This window comes from Staurois parvus, unplaced genomic scaffold, assembly GCF_062004578.1.
Source record: "Staurois parvus isolate SC_StPar_1 unplaced genomic scaffold, SC_StPar_1.0 ptg000561l, whole genome shotgun sequence".
Classification (NCBI taxonomy): Eukaryota; Metazoa; Chordata; class Amphibia; order Anura; family Ranidae; genus Staurois; species Staurois parvus.
In genome coordinates, this window is record NW_028318357.1 from 4,521,755 (window position 1) to 4,535,475 (window position 13,721).

At 44.0% G+C, this 13,721-nt stretch overlaps 1 protein-coding gene across 9 annotated transcripts in view; it reads left to right on the plus strand.

The window, feature by feature from the left end:
- The first annotated feature begins 4,914 nt into the window (after positions 1–4,914).
- Positions 4,915–13,721, plus strand: part of SYNCRIP (synaptotagmin binding cytoplasmic RNA interacting protein) — a 47,595-nt gene continuing 38,788 nt past the window's right edge. For 8 of the 9 annotated variants that reach the window (XM_089691328.1, XM_089691330.1, XM_089691331.1 and 5 more), the window contains exons 1-2: positions 4,915–5,112; positions 9,991–10,150. In XM_089691328.1, coding sequence (XP_089547454.1) covers positions 10,003–10,150 — 148 coding nt within the window. In that variant the 5' untranslated portion in view covers positions 4,915–5,112; positions 9,991–10,002. The remainder of the gene's footprint in view (positions 5,113–9,990; positions 10,151–13,721) is intronic. The other variant, XM_089691335.1, reaches the window with a different exon arrangement.

The following is a 13,721-nucleotide window of genomic DNA, read 5'->3' on the forward strand; positions in this document are numbered from 1 at the left end:
CTTGTCTTCCTGGACCATTCTCTTGCCTTCACCATGTTTGTAACCACACCAGTAAATGTCTAGAAGGAGCTGAGTATCACAGTCATTTTAAAGCTGCCTAATTGGTGCTTATTATGCTTGATTGCTGCTCGGTGACATCCACAGGTGTTTTCAATACCTGATGGAAAGCACCTGTATGAACCTCTGTTCTTCAGAGTGGTAGTCTTTAAGGGGTTGAATAATTGTGGCAATGAAGAAACCACATAAGAACCATTTACTACTGTATTACATAAACAATTGATGTCATTTTAGTTGCATTTGGGTAGTTACAACGTCCTTGTAGGATTTGATTCTGAATACAATTCCAAATGTACACTATAGTCCCTAAACCCCTTTACAGCATTGGGGGTTGAATAATTTTGGACACAACTGTAGTTAGTTTGGCACAAACTACTTAAAATCATACTAAACCTGGAGTTATTCTTTAATGTAGTTGAGATGTGTTTCTTTTTACTACCTCAGTTCTCGACATACATATAACGTCCAGAGTCTAAAGCATTTCAAGTTTACAGTTTGCAGTCCTGAGCTTGTACCTGGTTTCATCAGCTTGCCCCCAGTTTTAATTATTTATTTCAGGTACTTATATAGCGCTGTCAAATTACGCAGCACTTTACATATATATTGTACATTCACATCAGTCCCTAACCCTCAAGGGGTGTACAATCCAAAGGTCCCTAACTCACATTCATACATACATATACTAGGGCCAATTTAGACAGGAGCCAATTAACCTACCAGCATGTCTTTGGAGTGTGAGAGGAAACCCACGCAGGCACAGGGAGAACATGCAAACTCCAGGCAGGTGGTGCAGTGGCCATTTAGCCACTATGCTGCCCACCTAATGGTTGGTAAGCTGCAATATATTACATATTACATTGTTGGCTTTGGGTTTAATACCATCTTAAATTTATCTCGGACTCTTATCTGATTTTGGTCTGGTGCTCCTTTCTGTATTTCTACAGTTTGAGTTACTACTGGGTGCCCATCAAGGAAGCCATGCTGTGTGAAAGCCACCTCAGCAAAGCTAAAAGTTCCCAGCACATCTTTGAGTATGCAATTCTGGAAGAATAGCAGCATAGTAGTACTGCTTAACCACCTCCCGTCTGGCCGTTGTAAATAAATGGCCAGACGGTAGCAGTGCAGGGTCAGGTGGCTGTTTATAAACAGCCTCCCCACCCCGCTTGTGCGCGCTCCCTGGGAGCGTGCAGCAACACGATCCGGTGCCCGCTGTGTCGTCCGGACACAGTGGAAACCCGATCATCGTATGGAACCTCTGTGCGACGGCCCGATCATGTGATCACTGATTGGCCAATCAGTGATCACATACAGAGTAGTAAGCAAGATGTCACTTCTGACATCATTGCTTACCACGTGTGAAATATGTGAATAATCACAGCGGTCACATGGTACAAGGCTATTCACAACAGCCTTGTATCATGTGACAAGCTGTGACCAATCACAGCTCACACAGTAGTTCTCAATGGCTGCAAGAATGCAGCCAGAGAGAAGGAGAATTGATTGCTTTTACAGCCTTTATAGGTGTAAAAGCAATCCGTGCAAAGAAAAAAAAAATCTTCATCACCCCCCCACAAGTAGTACAGTGTCACTATGGTGACACTGTACTGCTAGGGTGACAGTATGGGAAAAAAACCCATAAGTAATATAAAAAAATAAAATAAAAATGTAAAAAATGTTTTAAAAATTATAATTTTTGGTTATAAACTAATTTGGGTTTTTTTTTTTTTTTTACTAAAAAGATAACGGAATACATTTTGGCCAAGACTTATGATGAAATATTATTTGCAAAATTTTTGGACTTTCATTTACATAGCAAAAAAAAATAAAAATCCCAGTGGTGAATAAATACCACCAAAATAAAGCTTTATCGGTCTCAAAAAAATGCTAAAAAATTCATATGGGTACAGTGTTGCATGACCGCGCAGTTGTCAAAGTGTGATAGTAATGAAAGCTGAAAATTGGCCTGGACAGCAAGTTGGTAAAAGTGTTCGGACTTGAAGTGGTTAAATACTGTTCAATTATTATTATTATACATTATATAGCACCAAAAGGTTTGCTCAGCGCTGTACATTATAGTGGGGGACAGTACATGAGACAATACAGTAACAAGACAAAACACAAGGGGTTTGAGGGCCCTGCTCTTTCGAGCTTACAATCATGTCAGACGCAAAACCGGAAGGAGCGGCGCAGCCATTTTTGTTATTGGATATTCGGCTGAAAGAACTGCTGGGACAGATGGACGGATTTTCTCATTTCTAATGTAAGATTTAATAAAATTTGTTAATTACCCTTTACACTCCACTGATGACTCCCTTCTTTACCCTCGCAAGGAATTGGGGAGACTGCAATAGGCATACCCGCAGGGTGGAAGCTGACATTACAAACCCTGAAGTGCTGGTCTATGCTGCAAGAGGGTAATTGCCTTGAATCGCACTATTGTGTGGCACCACTAAATATTAACACTTTCACGTTGTTAAATTTGCTGTGATTTCAAGAATATAATATATGACCTCACGAGTATGGGGAGTCACAGAGTGTTCACTATAAATTTATTTTTTCATTGATTTATTTTGATGTGCTGGTATTCACTTTTTGATGTGTTGGAATTTCACGGAGTGCTGTGTGAATACATTTATTTATGTTTTTTTTTTTCTCTCACTGGAATATTGGTTTTGCATGTAATCACATATCACTAATTTAATATTTGAAGATTTTAAGGGTAATACACTATATTTAGTTTTATATTTTTTTGAGGTACTTTGGATCTGGAGTGGCGAATTGAATTGGATATTTCATGCAATATTTGGACGATGTATTTTGGACATTTTTTTGGACATTATTTGGAGTGAGGACTATTAGGGTGTTGGGTTAAAGGTATTTGAGAAAAGGTTTATGGTGAATGGGCAGACTGGCTGCTGAGACATTCAGATGATTGGGTCAGAATTTGGCGGAAACAAAATAAAAGGTGAGGTGGTGTAGAGCAGCCTTTTTCAACCAGGGTGCCTTCAGGTTTCTTGGATCCATCCTGTCTTGTATCAAAAGTGCAGGCTGGTGGTGTAATGGTGTGAGGGATATTTTTTTGGCACTAGCAAGGTGTACCTAATAAAGTGTACAAACAATGGCCACTGCCCCAGTCTATAACTGGATTTTGCAGCAAGGACAAATAAACATGCAACACATGTCGAAAGAAGAGAGAAAAGAAAGTTCCTGGTTAACTTGCCAACAACTGAATTAACCTGTCTAACAGTATGTGTTAAAAACAGGGGTTTAGTTAGCACACATTTGTAAATACATACATAAGCCACAGAGCCTCGTAACGGCACCCAGATATTTTGTGGTCCTAACTCTACAAATTTGAAGAGCCCCCATAGTAGAGACACATGTATTTAATGGGTAGATCAAGGGCAGGTAGACCTGAGGGAGCCCACCCTTCCTTAAAGGTACAGGACTGGACCCCCAGCATGTAGAACAATGGCAGCCAGGGTGTCCTAGTGCACCCACTTACCTACAATTCAACAGTACAACAAAATGGCCACTGCCCCAGTATATAACTGTATTGATGTCACAGGAGAATGGGCACACTGGTTGCTGCAACATTCAGATGATTGGTTCAGAATTTGGGGGGGGGGGGGAATAAAAGATAAGGTCATGTAGAGCAGCCTTTTTCAATCAGGGTGCCTTCAGGTTTCTTGGATCCATCCTGCCTTGTATCATAAGTGCAGGCTGGTGGTGGTGATGTAATGGTGTGGGGGATATTTTTTGGCACTAGCAAGGTGTCCCTAATAAAGTGTCTGGTGAGTGTAGGTGGTATCTATTTACTCTACACCAGTGTTTCTCAACTTTTCAATCAAGGCACCCTTTAAAAATCTGCACAATCTCAAGGCACCCATTACAAAATGTAAAAAAAGTGAACCAGTTTTAGAGAACGCATGTAGGACTCCTGTCAGAGGTGATTTATTCTTCCAAAGCAAATCCACTTTTGCACACTGGTACTGACTAGTATTCCATCACCCAACACTGGTATACAAGCCAGACTGTCTAACTAAAAGGTTGGCTTGTATACAAGTTTTGGGCATTTTGCCAAGGCACTCCTGAAGAAAGCTGAAGGCACTCCAGTTGAAAAAGACTGCTCTACACAACCTCATCTTTTATTTTGCACAAGAAAAAAGAGGGGGGGTTAAATCTAAATTTTCAAACTTTGTTCCCCCCAAAAATATGCAATTCATAAACAGTTGTGCAAATACCACACATTGTGACCGAATACAATTGCAGATACCACCGCTTTATTCTACAGGGCCTCTGCTTTCAGAAAATCCATAACACCCGGGGCATGGAAGGCTCGCCGCCCAGGATGGCCCTGTATGTAAAAGTGATTTCAGAGCCAAAAATGCAGGTTATAACGTGTGCCAAAAAACTCTCCAGGGGAAGGGGTTACTAGCATCAAACAAAGGTGTGAAGCCAGCATTGTGGGATGTTGTCACCCTGTTGTACACAGCTGTCAGGTGGTCACCACGCTAGAGGAAGGCCCACGTACACAGACACTTCCACCATGCGCAGCCGTCCTCTTGCTGACAACAATGGCTCCCTGTGGAGGAGAAGCGGGTGCCGTAAAGCAGCATTGCCCATTCCCCGAGCCGCCCTCCGCAATGCCTCCACTCACACGCCTACACCGAAAGGTGCGGACTACTACTGCTGTTGCTGCATCACCGGGGTTTCCTGGGCGGCTTCGCAGGGTTGCACGTGACCCCCTCCCCTCGGAGAGGAGGAGCGTTGGAAACCGGGCAGGGGTAGCCCAGGAAACCCCGGACTTGAATGACACTCTGTTCCATTAGCGGCGCGCGGCTCCGTAGCCTAGTGCGCGCTCACGACGGAGGGGTGGGACTGGCTGCCAGCGGCGTGAGCTCGGCTCTCTCGGCCGCCATTTTACAACAGCCACACTCCGCCGGACAAGGAGCTGCTTACTACTACACGAGGGTCGCGCTCGTCCAACGCCGTGACACCCGAGAGCAGAGCAGGCAGCCCGGATAGAGCCAGCACCCGCCCGGACCGGGACAGGTAAGTGAGCGCCTGTCTCCGTTCTGCTCGCTGTGAACCCGGCGCCTATGGAAAATGGATTCCAGCGAGGAGCACGTTGGCCGCGGCTGCCTTGTGCGAGGGGCGGGGAGGCCGGGGGAGCAGCAGCCGCGGAACGTGTCGGCCCGGGCACCGGCTACGCTGCATCCTATAGGGGGAAGAGGACTGAGGTGGGGGGGCGCTCCGGCCTGGAAGCATGGCGCCTGTGTAGGCGAGGCTGCTGGCTGTGGTGTGCTGGGCCTGCCCGGGGAAGACACGCCGCCTCGCCCGGTCGGTGGATGGAAGCCGAGCTCTGTGCGGAGGCTGTGTGCTTGTCATTGGAGACCGGTCAGACGATGGCATTGATCGGGGGGTGACGGCGTGCTGTGCTGCCATTGTTCTGGGCGCTGCATTGTGCGGGAGTGGAGGCGAGCGTGTGCTGCCTGGCATTGTAGAGGGAGGAGAGCACGTGTCTGCAGAGGGCTCCGGCCTACCATCGGCCTGGGGGTGGGGAGAAGGAACAGGCGCTTTGTTCCCGGGAGCATCGCTCGGCCATGCGGGCGGGAACACGAACACAGGGCGCTGATGGGCCTACACACACATACAGGGCCGTCCTGGGCGGCGAGCCTTCCATGCTGCATGGCTTTCCTGGACGATCGGGACTAGTAGTATGAACCAAAAGACCAGGACCACCTCTACTCTACAGATCGATCACAATGGAGGGAGAGAGAAAACTAATAGACGGGAGTGTGAGGACCAATCCGCATCTAGCTGCAGCTTGTTCAGTCTAGCTTTGAGACTAAAACCTAGAAGCTGATTGGCTGTCATGCACAGCTGCTCCAGGCTCAATAAATTCCTCTCACTGACCACCTACTGGAAGCATGTTAGATATGTGGCACCTAGATCAGCCATTGCTAGCCAGGGTCCCCTGCCCTGTAATGTATGTCGGTCATTTTTCATTGAATGGTCGTCACTTCAACTATTGCAAATGGAAGGAGTCGCTCTTCTTTTTACTGAGCACCCATGTGAGGCTCCTTCGCACAGGGTGCAGACGTGTCTTCTGTGCAGGGCCGTCATTTACCAGGCTATTGCATGCATCCTATTTATTTCTGTTGTAAAGTGCTGCCTAAACTAGAAATCCTGTATATTAATAGAGGGAGTCCCAGCCACTGTGTTCTAACATGTCAGGTAGGTGTGTGGGTGCAGATCCTTGCACTTTACAGAGCAATTGGCCCCTTCACATGGAGCGCAGACATGCAGGGCAGTCTTTCAGCACGGGTACATGCTGCTCTTGTGTGCATCCTGTGCCAGCGTCCCATTCATCTCTAGTGGGCACGTGACTGCATAGGCACAGCCTCTGTGTCCTGATATGTCATGCAGGTGTGTGGGTGCAGATCCTTGCACTTTACAGAGCTAGTAACCCCTTCACACGTGGCACAGACATGCATCTCCCATGCAGGGCAGTCTTTCGGCATGGGTAAGCATGCATCTTGCATTCATCCTGTGCCAGCGTCCCATTCATTTTTAGTGGGCACGTGACTGCATAGGCACATCCTCTGTCCTAATATGTCATGCAGGGTTGTACAGATCCTTGCACTTTACAGATCAATTAGCTCCTTCACATGGTGTGCAGACATGCATCTCCCATGCAGGGCAGTCTTTTGGCATGGGTAAGCATGCATCTTGCATTCATCCTGTGCCAGCGTCCCATTCATTTCTAGTGGACACATGACTGGATAGGCACACAGCCTGTGTCCTAATATGTGGTGCAGGTGTGTGTGTGTGCAGATCCATGCACTTTACAGATCAATTAGCCCATTCTCACGGGGCACAGACATGCATCTTCCGTGCAGGGCAGTCTTTTGACATTGGTACGCACAGATCTTCTGTTTATCCTGTGCCAGCGTCCCATTCATTTCTAGTGAACACATGACTGCATAGGCACAGCCTCTGTCCTAATGTCATGCAGGTGTGCACCTGCTTGCACTGTGCAGACTGATTAACCCATTCACAGGTTGTGCAGACATGCATCTCACATGCATGGCATTTTTTTTTCACACAGGCACACAGATGCCGCGTGCATCCCGTGCTGGCGTCCCATTCATTTTTACTGGACACAAGACTGCAAGGGCACAGCCGCTGTACCCCAATATGGCATGCAGGTGTGTTAGTTCAGCTCCTTGCACTTTACAGCCATGCATCTTCCATGCAGGGCAGTCTTTTGGCATGGTCCTGCGCCACATCCCATTCATTTTAAAGGGAGAGGAAATTGCATGGGCACGGTTGCTGTGTGAGTGCAGCTCCTTGCACTATATGGACCAATTAGCCCATTTATATGGGGCACAGACGTATGTCTCCTATGCAGGGCTGTTGCATGCATACCTTTCATTTTACTCGACATGTGCCTACATAGGCAGAGCCTATGTGTCCTAACATGTCATGCAGGGGTGTGGGTGCAGCTCCTTGCACTGCATGGACAAATTAGCCCGTCCACACAGGGCACAGACATGCGTCTCCTGTTCAGGGCAGTCTTTTGGCATGGGCAAGCACAGCTTTTGCCTGCATCTGATGTCAGCACCCCATTCATTTTACTGGACACGTGACTGCATACACACAGCATCTGTGTCCCAATATAATGTGGGTTAGGTACGGGTTCCCAAAAGCTGCCCATACATATTTTTTTTTTTTTAGATTTACTAAAAGCATATAATGAGCTCAGGCTTAAACACTCTTATTTGTATGCAATCAGGCAGGCTCTTGGACTACACGGTTGAAGGTAAATTTAAAGGAAATTGAGAAAAATGTATAGCCATCTTTAGGAGACCTGTATTTACCCACGTTATGTTACAACAGAGTAGCTTTGCCCATGCAGTCACGTGTCCAGTAGAAATGAATGGGATGTATGCAACAGCTGTATGTCCTTGTGCCCAAAGACTGCCCTGCCTGGAAGATGCTTGTCTGCGTCCCAAGTGAATGGGCTAATTGGTCTGTACAGTGCAAAAAGCTGTTGGGTGTTGTCAACAGGTAGCCTGTATGTCAATGGAGGTAGAGTGGGTGTATACACTTGCCTGCAGCTCCAATTTTGACACAGGCGCAAGGGACCAAAATCAAATTCACCCCGTGAATGAGTGCTATGAAGTCACAATTTTCACTATTTGTATATTTGGCCATTCATATTTTTTTTTTTTTTCTTAATCAAGATTCATATGAAACTGGGAGATGTTAAAAAATCCTCTCTGGATGTCAAATATTCAGGATGTTGCATTCTTTTATTTAAAACTTTCTACAACTTACCAATCATGCTGGTTTACTGTGAGCTGTAGATCTAGTTTTGTAGCATAATTTCCTAGATTACTAAAACATTATTAAGGGTCTTTGAGAGTGAAAAGGCTGAGAAAGGCTAGTCTAAAAGAGGTTACAGATTGGGAGAAAAAGGAAAGCTGAAGCTCTAAACGCTGAAACCTTCGTTTCCTTAGCATTAGTTAAGTAGATGGCAAACAGCAGCTTATATAGTAATGAGGAGTCCTAACCAAATTTTGCTAAAACTGCTCTGTCTCGTTTCACCCAATTCTTCAGATCCAGTTTTTAAAGTAGACCTTACATGAAAATACAAGATCTGCCTATCAAGTCCCTGCCCTGAATAGTAAAAGCTCAATAAAAGCATTGGAATTGTTTTTTAAGAAAAGTGTAAACTTGCTTGATTTGCATCCCTGTTTTTGTCCACTCTTGTCGATGACCTCACTGGGCTCAACTGTAGGATCCTGAAATAGGGGAGCATCACAAGTGTCACCAGAAGACACCTCTAGCCCTGCAGGAGTATTTGCTAGTAGTACTTTGGGGTTCTCTGCTTTCCCTGGGTTCCTCAGGAAAGGCCTAGGGGAGTGTTTGGAAAGTTGGATGTAGGGTATGGTGGCTAATGTCTGGCTAATCTGCCGCTTGAGACAAATCACCAGTGGCAGAATCTTTGGGGCTGTGCTTGTCTGTTCCTGTGGAACACTTCTTTCTATAGCCAGACACAGTGAGATGTCTCTGCCCTAAACACTGCTCGGTCTCAATTGCCAAGGCAGCCCTTACATGCTTCAGTTTGTTTTTTTTAAACCAAAAATAATGACCTGATTCCTCATCCACACACATTGGGGAATTCCTCCCCCTTGAGTTATTGTATTCTGACAGAGAAAAGACTCCCCCCACACACTCTTCTAGAATACAGTGACTAGTGTTGCCAGCTATAGCCAGCGTCACTGATTGGTTGGGAAAACCCAATAGGTTGGTTGTGCAGAAGTAGTCAGTCTGTTGATTAACTTCACTATAACCAGCTTGCACATGCATGGATCAAAATTCGACCAGTCTCTGATAAACTGGCTAATTTCGATCCATGTATGACTGGCTTTAAGATCGGCACAATTCTATAGGGACAAACAAGGCAGTCTCTTGCCAATCCTGGCACATTTCGACAAATAGCAGCAGAATAATCTGACATCAGTCTAACAGTAGGCTTTACCTTTTTATTCTTCAGATGTTTTATTACTTTATAGCATTCATTGTGGATTTTTTTTTCGTCTAGGGCAGTTTTCTTCTGGTTCTTTTACGTTTTTTGGTTCATACTATGTCCTTTTTTTAGATGGTGATTGTAACACAAATTCATTTGCTGTTCTGCAATAGCAGTCGTATGAGAAACAACTTTCCCGGCTTGGGTGTAGATACTGTAGGTCTGACTTTTCTCATTGGTGATCAGTTTACCACTTAATGTCAGACACACTGCAAATCTGAATGCTTTCTTTTGCTTTCCTTGTGGTTCGGGGATGAAATGTGCCTAGTTTGTGCATGCACAATTAGATTTATAGCCATCGGTTACTGATGCTGATTATTGCATTTGTACAGATATCTGGAGATATGGCCGCTGAACATGTAAATGGAAATGGTACAGAAGAGTCCATGGATACTTATGCTGCAGTTGTCCCATCAGAGCATTTGCAGACTTTGCTCGATGCTGGTTTACCACAGAAAGTTGCTGAAAAACTAGATGAAATTTACATTTCAGGTAAGACTTGGTTCTTGCAAAAACACTTCTATTTTAGATTTATTTTCTCCATTGGATTCTGCCTAAATTAGCAACTTTTTGTGGTTTCCAAAACATGGGAACTGCAGGTATAATTTTGATGCCCTCCCCCTTCAGTGCTTGAGGTGTCTAAATTGCTTTGCTCTGCGACAGAACTCTAACAGTGAAGGGGTTTTTACCATGCAGTGTTTTTTTTTGTTTTTTTACGACCACTGGGTTCCTGTCATACTCATTTTACATGTTGATATTTTTGATCTTGGCTTTTGCAATACCTTTTTTTTTTCTTAGTACTATGCTATGGCAGTATAACAATGAAATGGGATTTTTTTTTTTAAAGTATAAGTACACTTGTAGCACTGTTCCATAAAGTATATGTGTTGTATGCACCACCCTGTTTTACTGCCTTCATTTAGAATGTGTAACGTGGTATGCACCCCTGAAACTACATGGTTACTTGGGCCTGCCTCAAAAATCCTTTCTTCAGTGGTTTACTAAAGGATAAGTATTGGAATAAAAAAAAAAATAAACCTGCTCACCTCTATGGTTGCAGCATTGCTGTGATGTTGCAGTTGTCCATTGCTGACTCCAAGACTTGAGAGGAGAGCAATCACATGGCCGCTGATTGCTCAGTTCTCTATCAGCTCTGAGCAGAGAGCAGTGACTGTCAATCGCCACTCTCTCCTCTGCCCCTCCAGCTCGCTCTGTTGCTCACTGGCTCATCAGCCACAAAGGAAAAAGAAACACGGCAACAAATAGCTCTGCAAACCCAGATTTTACCTTGTAAAAGTAACAATGGCAGCATCATTTTGCTGCACATAACCCGTACAGAGATAAGAGCTGCGCAAGGGACCCAGAATGTCCTCTCAGTACAGGATACCTACAGAAAACTATAGGAGGGGAGGAGACAAGACCGTTACCCTGAACTAGGAGAGAACAGCAGTGCCCAGTCTTTATTATATGAAACTTCTGCACAGAGGCAGTTTCCTACTGGAATACTACTAGATATAAAGAGAATAAAGCATACCAAGATTTACAATAAAATACACATTTGGATTGGGTATACTTTAATGATTTCTAAGCTGGCCATACACTGGTAGAATTTTGTTTGAAGGTTTGCACATAAATTCAGAAAACATTTGTCAGAGCATTCAATAGTACCATTATGGACTTTAGAAAGATTTCATATGAAAATCCTGAAACCTTTTGATTGGTTGCCATGCCAATGTTTGAATTCTACAAAGATTTTGGGCTGCCCATGCACATTTGCAATAAGTACATTTTTTTTTTCACAAACAACCCTCATGGATGGTCAAACTCGAAAAAAAAAATTCACCTTTCCTCATCACTACAATGTTTTCACCCCATTAGCTATTAGAAGTGTCATGAAAAACTTTTAAACAATTTTACTGGCGTAGATCAGTTTAAGGCTATGTTCACATCGATGTGGCAATTCCGGACACTTTTTTTTTTTTTTCCGTGTGGGCACAGCAGCCCATTCATTTGATTGAGTTGCCATGCCTTCTGAAACGTGTGCCATTAAGATTAATGGCTGCGTTTTTCTAAACTGGTGGTTGCAACTGTGGGAAAAGGTGCGGACCCACAGCAGGAACCACCCGCACAGATGTGAACCTAGCCCCAATGATACCTAGTACACACGAGGAGAGTATAGGACGAGTCCTTTTTTTTTTTTTTTTTTTGCATGCTAGTCTCCATATTAAAAATGAAAAGGTTACTTACAAAAATTATCATATGACAGAATATAATTTGGGAACTGATCTCATGTATTGTATTTTTCGGACGACTACTGTAATGAATAAACGAAAATCATACAAGAAATGTATACTAACGATCAGATTATCGTACAGTTGCTCATCTTTGACATTTTTTGAATGGTTTTCTTATGTGTATGGACCTTAAAGTTGTCAACAGGTAGCCTATATGTCCAGGGGTGTGGAAATGTTTTTTAAAAAAAAAAACTAGTCCAAGGACTAAATCGGTGTCCCAATTTACTGGTCCTGATAAAAAAAAAGAAACATACATTTTAACCAAAACCGTATTTAAATCTGCTTTAAGTATTGTCTGGGGCTTTTAAAACCAGGGTTTTATGGTAACTTAAATGTTTAATTTTTTTAACATTGCTCTGTTTATCTCCTCCCCTCCTTGCCGCTCTCTAGCACTGCACCCGGGGACTAGCAGGAAGGGGAGAAGGCAGTGCAGTGTAATGAGCACTGATTGGCTGCTCCTTAGGAAAGGGGAGTGTTGGATTTATCCTTTATCCATTTCACCGCCAGAGCTGTTTTTGCATTATTTTCAAAAGTTGAAGAAAATCATTTAAGGCCTGAAGATGACACAACACCCCCTAACATTATCTATTTTCTGAAATCAGAGATCCTAGAGAATAAAATAGAGGTAGTTCCAATTTTTTATTTTTTTTGTAAAATATAAGAGGTTGCATCAAGTAAATAGATTTCCAACATGTCAAACCTTAAATTTGCGTGCACTCGTGAAATGGCAACAAACATTATTACCATATATTTTCTATAGACTACCCTTTTAAACCCTTTATAGGTCATCAGTTTAGTGTTACAGAGGAGGTCTGGTGCTAGAATTATTGCTCTCACTCTGGTGTGCACAGCGATATGTAACTTGTATCGGAATGGACGTTTGGGGGAGGGGGGTTATATGGTTGGGTGTATCTTCCATTTAAAAAAAAAAAAAAAGTAAAAATTTTACTTTTTATCACATAGGGGACAAAAAGTCCCCTATGTGATAATTGTTTTGGTGACAGGTTTTTTTTTTGTTTTTTTTTTTTTTGAGACATCCAAAAAAACCCTGGGAGACCCTGGATGTCTCCCCTGTGCTCCACTGAATGTAATACCATGCACATCGCACCGCGTTACGTGCTTTCCCGGCCTCGATGATCGGGTCAACCGGGGACCCGGAAGTGATGTAACATCACTTCTAGGTCAGGAGGAGGAGTGGATATGTCCGCTATCCTCCCTCCCTGCTGGTGCACACTGAGCCAGTCCCGGGCTCACAGATGGGCAAGCGTAGCCTGGGACATATAGCAGGCGGGGGGGGCTGTGTGGAAACAATTGGGCGGCCCAAATGTTTTCACTTGACAGGTGAGCCCTACAGCTTGCCCGCAGCAGGGCTGAAGGCAGAAAAGAAAAAATACCTGCCCAGCGCCCGGAACTACATCTGTTGGGTGATAGGAATTGCACATCCCTGATGTCAATGTGTGACTGCCTGTGCTTTTTACTTTTTACAACCATGTAAGCAATTTCTAAGGATTACCAAGCACAAAACGATATATTAGTCATTGTCCTGCTTTGAGCATCAGTTCTAAAGATGTGACACTGTAGGTCTTCATAGGTGGGCCAATAACCAGAGATGGAAGCTGTTTACAACACTTAAAATTGGTGTGCCTGCAAGTTTGCCCAAGCCAGGAAGATGATTTTTTGGGATTTAGAATCTAATGGTTATTGCTATCCCTAGCACATACCCATAACAAGGTATGGAAAGCAAGGTTCATATTACTCCTCAGTAAAGG